Source organism: Cryptotermes secundus, unplaced genomic scaffold, assembly GCF_002891405.2.
Source record: "Cryptotermes secundus unplaced genomic scaffold, Csec_1.0 scaffold136, whole genome shotgun sequence".
In the NCBI taxonomy this organism is placed as follows: domain Eukaryota; kingdom Metazoa; phylum Arthropoda; class Insecta; order Blattodea; family Kalotermitidae; genus Cryptotermes; species Cryptotermes secundus.
Genome location: NW_019718618.1, coordinates 286,139 through 301,522, shown reverse-complemented (window position 1 = coordinate 301,522; position 15,384 = coordinate 286,139). Strand labels below are relative to the sequence as shown.

Sequence of the window (15,384 nt, the reverse complement as noted above, 5' to 3'; positions counted from 1 at the left end):
TCATTACCACTTGAACCAGGTCTAACGTTCTCAATTTGTTACTAGACGTTGCCTGGTAACGGCTGCAACAATGGCTATTCCTCTGACTCCGGCTCAAGTCCTTTCTTCACACACTCCCATGCAGAACTGACTAAGCTCTAACTTTGCCACTTACTTTTAACATCTCAGTACGGACCACGTAGTAAACGCAGCTTTTCTATTGTTGCGTTCGTGTCTGTTGCTGTTGTTTACCGAGCCGTTTCCCAGAAACAACCCTGATGAATCTACTCATCACGCTGTCGCTGCGTAGCAACGTCTCTACATGCTACGGTATATATAGTTCTGTTGGTAGAAATACGTTTTTGGTGCAGAATCAGTGAGAATCAGTAATTTTTAATGTGAATGAATAGTTTTTTGTAGACATGTCATCCCATCCAGACGACCATCACGTGTCAGCAGTGGTACGCGCTCCACCTCTTGCCGGACAAAGCGCTACATTGTACAGTCACGGCCGATGTGAATGAAGGGAACTGTAACTCTGGTGGCTTTCAGGTTGGCGCCGCAGCTGATGGCGTCGCCTCCGCAGTTGTCGGTGGCGCCCGCCAACACTATAGCGATGCCGGTGTTCCCTTTGCGGTCCGCGCCGTCCCCATACTCACCATACTCGCCTTCACGGTTCCACATCGACAAACGCTGCCAGCACCGTTGCTCCTGGAAGTGCTGCAGCATTGCTCTCATACTCCTGTCCGTCGCGCTTACCGCCATGCTAGCCTACTTCGGTGGTGAGTACTCAAGGATATGTAATGGAGCAGTCTGTTTCACTGGTTACGGGTTGCAGGGCGTCGGAGTTCGAGTCCCGGTAAGTAAGATTTCTCTCTTCTCCACAGCGTCCAGACCGGTACTGAGGTTCACCCAGCCTCCTATCCAAGGTTAAAACAACCGGGACGTGTAGCTGACCACACCTCCAACTAGTGCTGAGATCAAGAATACGTAGATCTACATACCCATTAACCTATACGTCTTCATGGCGTAGTCTTTAATTAATTCGCCATAGGGGCAACTTCACACTTACCTTACCTTATTTCGTTATAAAGATAAAGGTAAAACTATCCCTCTAACAAGCGGTGGAGGCCCATAGGGTTCTGAGACGTCGAGGCTCCTACATTTTCTAGACAATCGGCCTACAGATGGCGGTGAGGTTATCAACCATATGTGCTGGCCGCCCTTTACCCTACTCTGCGAGCCGACTGTCTAGAAATTGTGGGAGCCTCGACGTCTCCCAACCCTATGGACCTCCACGGCCTCTTACGGAGATAGCTTTACATATTTTCTGACCATTCTTAAGATGTCACAATTTCACTTGTTTATGTAGCTTTGGAGTATTTCATCTGTATTTGTAATGCATTGCATGTCGCCATACTTATCACGTAAAAACGTGAAAACGAAACTTAAATGATACATCGAAACTTTAATCTGGAAACTGTAGAAATCGTTCCTAATGCAAGCACAGTCTGCTGCCGGCCACAGTGGTTCCGTTGATCGGGAAGCCACCTATGTTTTCCGTTATGGTCAGCAATTACAGACCGCAGATATATACTGTGGAATACCACAGCGGTCTGTTCAGGCGGTTAATCAACGGCTTCCCACCGCGGCGGTCCGCGTTCGATCCTATATCATGTGGGATTTGTGGTGAATAAAGTGGCAATGGGACAGGTTTTCTCCCGAGTATTTCGTTTTCCTCCACCAACTGCTCAATATTCATCAGTTACATTGTTTCGATACTGACAGCGTTGCTAGATGGCAAGATCTGCCAGTAGCTATGTTGGCAAAACTGAATGCGAATGGAAAACCGTGAACATTTGTAATCCGTTCTTGTGAAATGTTTGTTACATTTATAACTCACGAACTTCGGGTTCTCGGGGCTGTGAATATAAAAGCCACTATTTTCTGGCATAGAAATTTACGGACGTTTCGTAGGAAGATTCTGCAGCCATCTTCAGGGTAGAATATTAACCCCAGTAGCAAGCTAGCGTTAAGTTTCAACTAAATACGCACCACATCCCAGCAATCTTCATACTCACCCCCATGAGGTAATATGATTGAATGATGAACCTGAAAGGATGTGGAAGGAAACGATCGTGTACTAATATGAGGTACTATCCTAGTATTCGCCTAGAAGAAATTGAAGGGAACCGCGTAGAGCACCTGTCACTGTAGTGCCAGGCCAGATTCGATCCAGGAACTTCTCGAATACAAGGGAAAAAATATTGAATTAGAGGACAAAGCTGTGTGACTTTATTAAGAGATACATTTTGGTGTAATGTTTTCTGTTAATCAAGTTTGTTAAATGTTTATTGGCTTTGCATGTCATCACGCCTCGTCTCTGTTTCATTAGCTTACAAGTTTTATGATTAATATGTGAACTATTGAATTGGAACGCCATGTTGTGTAAGTTTGTTTGCTATACAACGTATTCTGCGGACGGCCAGTTAGATCGAAATGTGCCCAAACAAGGACACATGCATTTGATTTATTATCTGTATTGCCCTATCCTACGCGGGCTGGGGGAAAAGCGGCCTGGGCGTGAAGCTGACTACTCCCAACTATTGCCAAGGTCAAGAATACCTGGACCTATACATCCATTCCCCCCCATACAGCTTCATGGCATAGTGATTATTTAGTTAAGCACAGGGAAGAATTTATACGGAACCTTCACCGTAGGAAGCATTATCGACTGAGCCAACGTGCTCGGCCGATTGTTATTGTGAAGTTGCTACAGAGAGATGTCTTCATATTACATTGTTCTTTTGTTAACCGCGCCTCTGACATTTCTGTTTATATTCTGAAATATATTGTTATAGCTACTCATAGCATTCGCTTCTGCTGGGGGAATTCCCCGACGCCCAGAAATGGAAATGTCTGTTCCCACAAACTTTCCATAAATCATTCATATGATTTATAGAAAATCGATTAGGAAAATATAACGGAAAACTGTTGCGGGAAATAACCAGCCAGAAATAAGTTTGTTTTCAATGTAAGTCAAGCGACAAGGACAAACAAAGACTGTGTTACGTAGAAGGGTATTTTTATTGGCTGCATTTGAAGGCGAACACCTGAAAGACATTTTGGTTTCCATGGCAACACAAATGTTGGGAATTGAATTCTTTTTCCTTGTGATTATTGTAGTACATTATTATGGGTAAATGTTATGAAGTTCGGAAATGTGCTCTTACTCTGTAAACGGTTCTGGCGGGTCCTCTCATTCCTGTTTATCCCCACTAAAGACCGAATATCTTTTAAATAATATATACAAAAGCAGTTAGTACCTCACAGGAAACATATTACGTCTCCGCTGTAAAGTCCCGCCGGTTAATACTGTTCAGGGAATATAAGAGGCTTAAACTTTGCGGTGGTCAAGCTTAAACCGCTCAAGTGACTAAGCTGCCGTTGTAGCATAAGATACGTAAGCTAGGCGTGATCTGCTTTGCAAAGCCTGTACTGATAGAGGATTTGGTATAAAGTGCTATATGTGGGGAGGTACGCGGTAGCGTAATTGGTTGAGGCAGTGTGCTACAAGCCGGAAGATCGTCGGTTCGATTCCCAAGGAGGTAATTGGACTTTTTGATTGGCCTAATCCTTCCAGCCTCGCTATGGCCCTGGAGTCGCCTCAACCTCTAACATAAATGAGTACCATGAATCTTCCTGGGGGTAAAGGACGGCCGGCGCGTAATGCTGATAACTTCACCGCCATCTGTGAGCCGGTTGCCTAGGGAAGATGTGGGAGACTCGACGTCTCACAACCCTAAGGGCCTTCACGGCCTGTTTCAAGGATACCTTGATGCGTAAGGCTGAGAACCTCACCTCCATCTGCGAGCCGATTGTCTAGAGAAAATGTGGGGGCCTCGACGTCTCACAACCTTATGGACCTCCATGGTCTGTTAGAGGGTTAGATAAAAATTACTGTAATGCGCGATACGTACACTTGACGAAAGATCGAGCATAATCGTAAGAGAGAAACCCATCTTCTCGTCAGAGAGGATGTTACATAGGGACCATGACCGCAAGTGTTCAGTCGGGAAAAAAAAATCTCTAATCGTGAGCCTCAAGGGGCTTGACGCCAAAATGAACTCCATTCGGTACTCTTATATAGCCTCTGCACGGGAGAGACATATTTGCCTTGCCGTTGCCTAGTAATTGGATGATTTCTGAGGCTTATATTCCTGTTTCTGTTGACAGATAATAAGAAACTAAGATATGGAGTTAATTTCCCTTGTCGCCCATGCGTGCTACACACTCTTATCATCTCCTCTTCCTTGGTCCTTGATAATTAAGTTAATACAATGTATTTTTAGCCAGTATTGACGAAACATTTATTTGAAAAGCTAGTTAAGAAAATTTAACTTTATAAAATTTCTCATTGTTTACGAATTAAGGTAAACTCTGATTGAGTTTTTATTACATAGAAATAACGTATATTTTTAAAAATGAGTTGAATATTTTGCTTTTCAAATAGTTTGCATTGTTTACTAGAAGTATGCAAATATTTAAAATTCTGAAGTTCGAGAACAAAGGCAAACTGTTGTTTGAGCTGCGAGAGTGAGTTTCAAGCCACATCATGTATACTCCATCTGCTATAGGAACGCGATTGCGTCATCGTTAGTAACGTAGACCGTTAGGTCATCATTTTTTTTTCGTTGGCATTACAGCCCCAGTGGGCCTAGGGCTACCTCCATGCACTTCTCTGTTCACTTCGGTTTCTCTAGATCTTACACATTCGGTAGGACTCCTTGGGCGGGTGATCAGCTCGTCGCAAGGCCTCTACCTGTACGCAAACACAGAAAAACGCACACACACATCCATGCCCTGAGTGGGATTCGAACCCACGATCCCGGTTTCCAAGCGAGCGAAGACAGTGCATGCCTAGGTCATCATTATACAGCAGAAATATTATATTTTCTTCATACTTCCAGTATTCCTACACCAGTGGGAAATTCGAACATACTTAATTGGGACTTTCCTTCTGCAAGTTTGCCTACACAAGACGTGACGCAAGCTGGTTCATAGGGTGGATGCACTTTACGTATTGTAACAGCCACAAGCTTGCGACTGGTCACTTCGATTACATTCATCTGCCCAAATTTCGGGGCTTGCTACTTTTCACACAGATTGTACACTTCCAGGTTTCGTTGGCAGGAAATTAACCTTAATGTTAAATCGTGGCTCCCCCTCATTTTCTCTTCCAATTGGTGTATTTTCTGTAGGGTACACATTTCGAAGTCTGCCATGCAGTGAGCAGGTAACCATATGGAACAGAGTTCTTCTTGAGAAACTTACAGTCGCTTAGCTGGTCAGAAATTTCGTATCTTCGTGGAAGCCGAGATTTCATTTCCGTGCACACAGGAGCCCGCCTACGATCTTACATGTAGCATGCAGTAGAGACATAAGAAATGCATATATAATTTTAGCCTGAAATCTGAAGATAATACACTACGTGGAGGAACAAGGAAGGTTGTTTCAAATTATGAAAAGAGAGAAGAAGAAGTGAGAGGGGAGTGCTGTGAGACACTGCATATTATTACGTAGTATGTGTGTGTCTTTAGACGGGGTATACATTTGCCAGTAGATTTATTGGCCATTGACATTTCATAACTACAAATAACTATAACATTCCCACTCTTTCCACATCGTACTGTTCTCAAGAGCATACAGTCTAGTGTTCTCAGTCTGTTACTAGACGTTTCCTGGTAACGGCTCCAATACTGGCTATTCTTCTGCCTCAGGCTCGTCTCCTCTTCATAGACTCCCGTACAGATCCATAAACTAACGTCCTTTGCTTATAACATCCCAGCACGGACCACATAGAAAATAGAGTTCTTCCATTGTTGTAGTACAACTTTTGCATTATTAAGAATCTGCTGCCTAGCAATGGGAACGTGTTTACATGGCCGTTGCCCATAAACGGCCCTGGTATATCCGCCCATCTCGCGGTCGTTGCATAGCAACAGTTCTTACAAGCTACAATATTTTGCGGGGGGGGGGCAGAAATATGTTCCTTCCTTGAAGGTTCCCAGGCAGTGCTCACTCGTCTTTCTGGTATAAATACGTGAGAGAAAGGTTAAAGGGCTCTCCTAAATAACATATGAACTTGGTTCTTGCCTCGCAAAGCACCGCATCCAGTAGAAAGACAAAGTTGGCTCTGCCTGAGAACCTTCATCGCCGGAAATAAATGTTCTTCCCCCACCTCAAATTTAATCTCTCTCATTGCACCCCCCCCACCCACCCCGCTTCAGTTTCACGCCTCTTTCTTCTGATTAGAGAAATAATTACTGATGCTTCTAACAATCGTAAGAAATCCACATATGCAGTCTGTGCTTCAAATTCATAGTTCTTTAATGTTAAAGCAGGTGGTACATATAGTTACCAGTGTTCTTGGAACGGTTAAGACCGAAACATTTCTTAATGCCCAGTGGGTGTGTTGCGCTTATTTCGCAGAAATACTTTCCACCTTGTGCACTGGGGTATTCATAAAACGTAGAGAATTTCTACCCCGAGGGATCTTAAAGCAACTTAAAACATTTTCTTCCCCGTGAAACTCATCAGCATTGAAGTTATGAGTTTGCAGCAAAGAGACACACAGTGAAAGTTCTGTCTCTTTCATCTGTCTGATGTCTCTCTTCATGCTGGTGTGTGTTTGCCTACCAACCAATCTAACTCCATGGCGCTGAGTCATTTTTGGAAAGCCTGTAGTTGCTTATCTTGTTAAGAAATCGCTCGCATTTTATTGGAACGAAGGTTCATTGCCGTATTCACATCATCCCCGGATCCTGAGCCAAATTAATCCAATGCCGATGTCCCCCTCAGATTTCTTCTGAATCCACTTTAATATTATCCTTTCAGGTGTCCCTTGAGCTTCCAAGTAGTGTCTTCTTGTCAGGTTTTCAGACCAAAATTTTGTGTCAATTTCTTCTTCCTGTTCTGTATGGGTGTGAAACTTGGTCTCTGACATTAAGGGAGGAACATAGACTGAGGGTGTTTGAGAACAGGGTGTTGAGAATATTTGGACCGAAGATGGATGAAGGGACAGGAGGTTGGAGAAAACTGCATCATGAGGAGTTTCGTAACTTGTACTCTTCTCCAATGTATAATTAGAATGATCAAATAAAGGATGATGAGGTGGGCAGGGCATGTAGCACGAATTGAAGAAGGGAGGAATGCACATAGAATATTGGTGGGAAAATTAGAAGGAAAGACCGCTAGGAAAACAAAGATGTAGGCAGGTGGATAATATTAAATTGGATCTTAGATATTATGCAGTGGTATGGAGTGGACTGATCTGGCTCAGGATTGGGACCAGTGGACGACTCTTGTGAACACGGTAATGAACCTTCGGGGTCCATAAAATGCTGGGAAGTTCTTGAGTGCCTGCACAGCTGGCAGCTTCTCAAGAAGGGCTCAGCTCCATAAAGTTATTTTAATTTAGTGATTTCTTCTTTCACCCTGAGAGCCAACCCTGGTTGGCATAACTGTCGAGTTTGATAAGAATAGGAAAAGGAGAAAACATGTAATTTGTTTCTGTAGGGACTTTATTCTGCATTTATGCTGCAGTACTGAGTAAAACCACCAAACATCTCCAGAAAGGGATCCTAATCGGGATTCAAAATGGTTATCCTTTGAATATTAAAGACGGAAATCCTAATCATCCTAAACAGATTTTCTGTATGGTCGTCTCAGTTACAACTGAGTGACTCATAAACCGTCAGATAGTGGGGCGAGTGATGAATGAGAAATAATTCGAAAGGAAACGGTTTTAGCGTAATCGAGGTATTATCCCAAAAAAAATTCTGGATACACAGAGGAGTACCACGACAAACCTCAGTCACGAGCTGAGATTCGAATTGAGAACCTTTCATATACGAACCCACAGTGTTACCGATATGCCAACCCACTTCGTGCTCGGGATAAGATTATATTAAGCTCTTAAATATTAATCACAAAAGTAATTAATGATCTCAAACGCTATAAGCCTGAAGTGACAAAGAAATATCACAGAGGTCCCAGAATGTAACCCGCAGAACTTCGGGATGCACAAACTTCCGGAAGGATCTAAGCTACATCCGTAATTCTCCCACTGCACACTTCATGTACAGTTTCCCTCTGGCTTCATAATCTGCACGTAATTTCGTTGCATGAACGTCAGCAGTATCAGCCGTGTCCCCCGCACCTCAGCATCTGTACTCATTGGCTTAGCAACACTAAACAGGTCCTTAAGTTTGTATAAGTGTAATCCTGTGTGTACACATTTTAAATATTGTCAGATATACAGCCGGGATAGCTCAGTCGGTATAGAGACTGCCTACGGGCTGGACGACCTAGTAGTCGGAGTTCGAGTCCCAGTAGAGTCACGAATTCTCTCTTCTCAACGTCGTCCAGATCGTCTCTGTGGTTCACCCAACCTCCTATCCAATGGGTACTGGGGTAAAGCGGCCGGAGCGTGAAGCGGACTACCTACCTCCAGATAGTGCCTAGGTCAAGAAAATGTGGTCTATGCATCTACTCCCCTATACGCCTTCAGGGAGTGTTGTTTAATTAGTTAAATACAGGAACAACTTTACCTTTACTTTTACCTTATACAGGGCGTTCAAATTAAAACTTAGCCCTAACTGTAACAGTGTACGCCATGTTAGGAGATGATATCAGCAGGACCTTAGTTGAAACTTTCTTGTTATGTTACATATTTCTGAACTTTCCACGAAACCTGCAAATTTTAATTGAGTTTACAGATATGAAGGATGTTCCATTTAAAATTTAACCCAATTATATAACAGTATATGGCAAGTATACGAGTATAGATGATATCAATATTTTCATATTCGTTATTTCCTTAACAGAGCGCACACATGTAAATGCTTCACGAATAACTGCAAGTTATATAAAGAGTTTACAGATATACAGGATGTTCCATTTAAAACTTAACCCCAACTATAACAGTATATGGCAAGGTTACAGATGATACTAGGGCACACCCAGCTAAATGCTTCACGACGAACAGCAGACGGTTTCGATGCGAAGTGATGTTCGAGGATAAACGCACATTCTACTTATAAACACACCCTGCTCGCTCCTGCAGAGCTCCTGCGAGGGAAGTCGAGGGAGTCCACTACATTTTAGAACATTGTCAGTATCTCAGATTATGTAGAATTGAATGATACAATGATTAATGAATAGTTAATTGCAAAAGATTTGGAGGGAAGTGATATTGCCCTAATAAAGATATTGTCATGTGTATTAGTGACTGTAGACGGGATTTGGAGTGCTGAATCGATTTATTGAAAACCCACAGGTCGTAACTACAAATAGTTACTACACTCTCACTGGTTTACACACATGAAAGATTACTGCAACTACAGGACACAAAATAAAGTCTTCTGTATCTGCCTTCATTAGTCGTTGCTAGGTAACGAATCTTAGCTGGTAAACACTTAACAGCTGAAGACTCAACTACTGAACTCACTTTTATAACATGGGGCGAACCGACTAGAGAACACCACCTCGAATAGTTCGTGTTTTGTCCGTTGCTAAGAAACGTTCCTAGTGACCTGCTACCCAGCAATTGAGGTCCCACTGTTTTCTGCGTAACCTTGGGAGTGTTTATACGGAACCGTTGTCTAGCAACGGTCATAAGCTTCACAATATTGTGAAATGACGCCTTAAAGCCGCAATAGTGGACGTAGAGCCAGGCGCCCATTGCTAGACAACGGCTCGGTAATCATGTTTCCACAACAACGAATACGACTGAAGAAGCAATGCATTGCGTACAGAATCACGTCGATTCCTAAGCAATGCATACAGAAAAGTTTCCTTTCACACGGCAACGAACATCCAAAACACAGCAACAGCGAAGAAGGCGATGACTACTGTTGAAGGAGGTGATCTCCATTCGGTTCGACCTGAACCTTCATCAGGCAGAGAACTAACCAACAGAGTAGAGAAGACAAACAGAAGTCAGAAGAAGAAGGCTATGTTTTATGTGGTGTAGTTACAGTAACCTTTATAGAGTGTCATCACTGTTCGTAGTTGCAAAGTGTTATAGTTACAGTGAGATTGTGTTACAGGTAACTGTAGCTCCGCCTGACGAATATCCAGTAAATCGATTCATGTAATCCTGACCCCATTAGTTACTTGTCGCGTCACCAGGATACGTGACTATATTATCCTGGCGTTTACCTCGAAGAACTAAAGAAAACCGCGGGAATAGACATCATCCTGTCCAAGATTCGAATCAAATACCGTTAGAATAAAGTTCTAGAGGGTTATAATTACACCAGCCTCTTCGGTGTGCAGTACAATAGGGCCCAGCAGTGGTTTGAACATGGACAGTCCTGTTATGCATAGTTGTTGTTGTTGTTGTTGTTGTTATTGGAGAGGGTGGGTTTTCCCATGCACTTAGACCAGATATTGGTCCATTGTGCGTCCCCCTGTGATATTCTACCAGTCTCTATACCCTACCGGTACTGGTGCGTGCCATCAGTCCCGACTCAGCCAGCGAGTTCGGCCTCTACTGGCTCAGCGGTATCTCGATGCTTCCCCCATGTACCAGAGGCTTAAAGTCCCTCCCGGAGGACTTGTTCCCTGAATTTTTCCGCCCTTAAAAATTCCATGACCGCCGGGTTTGAACCCGCGTACCTTCAGTCACGAGGTGGGAACGTTACCCCTAGACTACGGAGGCCGCTGTTATGCATAGTTACAAACGCTTCTATTCCGAAACACTGATGTAGTGTTGTGTTTTCCACATGTTTGTTACACACAGAAGGTTGTAAAGCATATGAAAGGCTAAACAGAGCAGTAAAGAAAGAGACAGGAGGTATGGATGTATGTTTTGTTGGAGAATTTCTCTGTCAAAAGCGGAGAACAAGATTGCGCATGGAGAAGGAACCCCTAGCCCCAATTCGTGTGCGCGTTGCCACAACCAGACTGAGTTTGCCAGAGAATGGAGCCCTCCCCACAAATGCCACTAATCACAGTTGCCGAGTTCCCGGGCCGCTGTACACACAAACAACACTCACTAACCAACTCCTAATCATCTCTTCTCTCTGCGTTGCTTGTTACACATAAACAGACATCACAGAAGACTTGCGCCATGTTCTGTATTGAGAGGTGCAAAGCACAGCACTTGCAGTAATTTGATTCTCTGTCCAGTCCATTAGCTTTCTGATTTTGTTTTGGAGAGAAACCACCCTCAGTTGTTATTGATTAATGGGTCGACTTAAATGCAGTGGTTGGTTCAGTCTCCCTGCGTAGGCTGTGTGCATATGTAGGTATAGAAGGGTGTAGTCCTGAAGACAAAAGTGTCAAGAGAATTGTAGACTATAGCACCAGATTCAAAGAAACGGACATGAATGCAAGTCGGTTCTCGTTGTTTGAGTAATGTAGCTTTACGTATTTGACTGGAGAATTGTACGGTAAACAGTTCACGGAAATCGCATGCTTACAGAGGCTGATGTTATCACCTCAAACACAGTGGTCCAAGATTAAAACAAGTTGTAATTTATTATGATCACCTCTGTGGTCCAGTGGTCTGGGTTCCTTCCTACAGATCCAGAGGTCCGAGTTCAATTCCCGGCTCTATCAGATTTTCTATGAAGTTGTGGGTCTGGAACGGGGTCCACTCAGCCTCGTGGGGATAATTGAGGAGCTATTTCAAGGAAATAGCGGCTCCGGTCTAGAGAACCTAAACTAACGGCCGTGGGGATCCGTTGCGCTGACCACGCGACACCCTCTATCCGCTAAAGTTGGCACTAACTTCGCCGACAAGCGGCGGTCGCTCGGTAGGTATAGTTCGCTTGCGATCTAAAGCCACGGAGTTTGTTGTTTGTTTTGTTATTAAAACTATTTCTATAATTTCCTTTTAAACAGTTTGTTTAATATATTACAGTAGTGAAATTATCCTTTAAAAACAATAACAAGGTAAAGTTGACCCTGTGCTTAACTAATTAAACACTACGCAATGAAGGCGTATGGGGGAGTGGATATCGGCACTAGTTTGAGGTGAGTGGTCAGCTTCGCGCCCCGGCCGCTTTACTCTAGGAGAAAGAGCCCTCTATACTCATTAATTGCGAGGTCATATTATCCGTCAACACAATAATCTATGAAAATGTACAAATGACCTATTTACATTGAGGTGTATATATAACACACCATGTTTCGACCCTTAATGGGTCATAATTTGGTGTTATTTCGTGTTAAGTACTGCATTTATAACCAGTGTGATCCATATTGTAAGGTTCCCTTTGTTTTTTTTATTTCTTGGTACAAGATCTTCAGAGTCAAAGTTAAAATTATTTTAACATCAAAATCATATATAAAATGACGATATATGCGAGCAAGTTGTTTCTTTATAAAATTTTCAAAATTTAATTAAAATTGATTAATAAAGTTACTATTTTACGCGGTCGCGTAGTTGGTTGAGGCGCTATGCGATCGCGGGTTCGAGCTCCGGTGAGGTGGACTTTTCAATTGACTTAATCCTTCCAGCCGCACTATGGCCCTGGGGTAGACTCAGCCTCTAACAGAAATGAGTACCAGGAATCTTCCTGGGTGGTAAAGGGCGGCCGGAGCTTAAGGCTGACAACCTTTCCGCCATCTGTGAGCCGATTATCTAGAAAATGTGAGAGCCTCGACGTCTCACAACCCTATGGGCCTTCACGGCCTGTTACAGGGATAGCTTTACTCTACTTTTACCTTACCTTTCAGTATTTTAATATTAAAATCATATCTAATATGAGGATATGTGTAGACAAATTACGAATATTCCTATCGTGTACTGGTCTTGCGTTCTAGTTTCTTGTTGAGGGATATAGTTTCTTGTTGAGGATATGGTTTCTTGTTGAGGGATATAGTTTCTTGTTGAGGATATGGTTTCTTGTTGAGGGATATAGTTCCTTGTTGAGGGATATAGTTCCTTGTTGAGGGATATGGTTTCTTGTTGAGGGATGTGGTTTCTTGTATGGAGTGGTCACACTTCGGATCTTGTTGCCGTGACGTATTCTCTTGATGTGTGTAGTGTAGTTTAAATTTTATAGATGAACTGAAAATCTCGACTCAGATATTTTTTTATTAATTTGCGCTGTACTTTAGGGGAAATCGGTACAACTGCTTTACATACGGGGCTTATTTTGACTTTATTGCTTACTCCAACAAGCCGGTAACTGCAATGTGGTGCACAGAGAAATTTCACACGTTACAGAAGCCGCCATTATGCTCGCAAAACGCGGTATGGCGTGCTGTTTCAGCCATAGAAGTTGCTGGTTATGTGTTTGGTGCCCTGTTCTCTGCTGTAACATTGCATCAGGGGAAGTTATTTCAGGTGTTGCTCTGTCGCAAAGTTCGAGAATCACTTGCCCGCACTTTAAAACTATTCACTCAGGTTATGTCGGAATAGAAGCGCCTGTGGAATTTCATTTAGACTGTCACGCTTTGCAGACGTGGCAGAGAAGTTGCCGAAGAGGCGAGGCGATTGCAGTACTTTTTCTGCCCGCTATAAATTCTTGTATTGTCTTCTTCGTATTTAATTTTTTTCTCTCATTTATTTCTTTCATCCACAGAACAACTGAATCTAAATCACGAGGAACCTACAGTGTGCGCGCGCATGCGCGTGTGCAAAGTCATGGTGGGGTTTTTAAGTGTTAGCCATGTCGTACCTGCACTTGATAGAAACATGGACACCAGGGTAGGGGGCAGATTCACCGCTCGACTATAAATGCCCGACTGTGCTTAACGCATAAATTATCACGAGGAACAGAGAGCACGACCCTCTTTGTGCTGTCAAGAGTTTAGGTTGCATTTCCGCTTGTCGAAACCATCAATCGCCACTACTAAAGAGATTGTTATCAGTGAATTCCATGGAGTTGAGTCATTCTTGAGAAGCTGCCAGTCGCTCATTTACTCAATAAATTTCCAAAACTTTATGGAAGCCGAAGATTTATTATCGTCTCTACTTGTCTCTATCCGGAACCAGAAAAATCCAGTCCCCATCCATTTTATTTCTTTGAGATCCATATTAATATTGTCATGTGTCAGAGTGACTCGGTCGGGGTTTGGGTTGGATTTATTGACCACACTAACAGACGATTAGTACTGCACTTAATTATAGCGCCATCTCTGACTTCTTCACTTTGCAGTTCACTAGAGCACACGCTAAATTTTTCCAGCACATAGTGTCTTCACTAGTAGTTGCCTGGTAACGGCTTGTAACAGTGGATATTTCCGAGCTCAGGTCCTCCCTGAACGGCGGTTCCCTTCCAACCGAACTATTATTTAGAGTTACCCTTGTAATTACAAAAGTCAGAGGCATATTATTAAGGGTAAGGGGGAACTTCATGAGTTTCTTGCACAACTCAGCAGCTGCCCCCATTTTGTAACCGCTTTCTCACTAATTCATAACAGAGGTTGTAAAAACGGACCTATGAACTTCACATCCGCCTGGCCGCGTGTAACGTATCACAGCGAATTTTTAGTGAATTTCATATTGCTTAGTTTTATTGCGATTTTTTTTTGGGGGGGGGTTAAAATATGTCAAAAATTACGAACACTTTACATGAAGACCCGAGTGAATTCCTACGCGCATATCAAGCTCAACTCGCCAAGTATTCATCGGAGGAGTGAAACATTTCAAACAGAAGTTTCAGAGAAAAATAAAATATAAATTTTAACTATAATGCACTTTTCCTTTAGTCTTAATTTTGAAGTAGTTAAGTGCAAGAGGCTGAAGTTCCAGAATTGTTATGCCCTGCATATATTTCATTGTATTTGTATTATGATATACTGTGACACAGAAGACGTGTGTTTTTACTTATATTTTCTGGAAAACATTTATTGTCATCTATTGTACAATAATTTCAAGGCCATATTACTGAACGAAATTTTTGTTATGAGTTCCAGATTTAAGAAAATTGAGAATGAAACTCTTATGTACTCTCTTATTCATTCAGTGTTTTCAGTATTCGACCCCTTAAATCGTTTAGAAAGTGTGCTTAGCAATGAAATACTGAATGTTGTTTCCATGTTGTGTTTGACAGCTGTGAGTTCTACACGTCCTGGACTGGACAGCACGAGTTGCATACTTGTTGAGGACGCTAGGGCTGTTGCTCAAGATGAGGAACCTCGAGACGTCACATCATCACAGTCCCCTACTGAAGGTAAGTACGAGTATATGTCATAGTGGCTTATGTGTATTGTTAGTGTAGAGTTTGTATTAAAACATGACACTGGAATTCAACAAAATATTCAGTAATATAGTTTTACTGGTGTTCCTATGGGTGTGAAACTTTAATTCACTCCCTGTGGGGGGAACACAAATTGATATGTTCGAGAATCAGGTGATAAGTAGACATACAGATGTAAGATAGA

At 42.7% G+C, this 15,384-nt stretch overlaps 1 protein-coding gene across 2 annotated transcripts in view; it reads left to right on the top strand.

Annotated features, from left to right (window-relative positions):
- LOC111861709 (teneurin-a) overlaps nucleotides 1-15,384 on the top strand; it is a 461,404-nt gene that overhangs the window by 372,798 nt on the left and 73,222 nt on the right. For both annotated transcript variants that reach the window (XM_033750434.1, XM_023846500.2), the window contains 2 exons: nucleotides 532-761; nucleotides 15,054-15,173. In XM_033750434.1, the coding sequence (XP_033606325.1) occupies nucleotides 532-761; nucleotides 15,054-15,173 (350 nt within the window). The remainder of the gene's footprint in view (nucleotides 1-531; nucleotides 762-15,053; nucleotides 15,174-15,384) is intronic.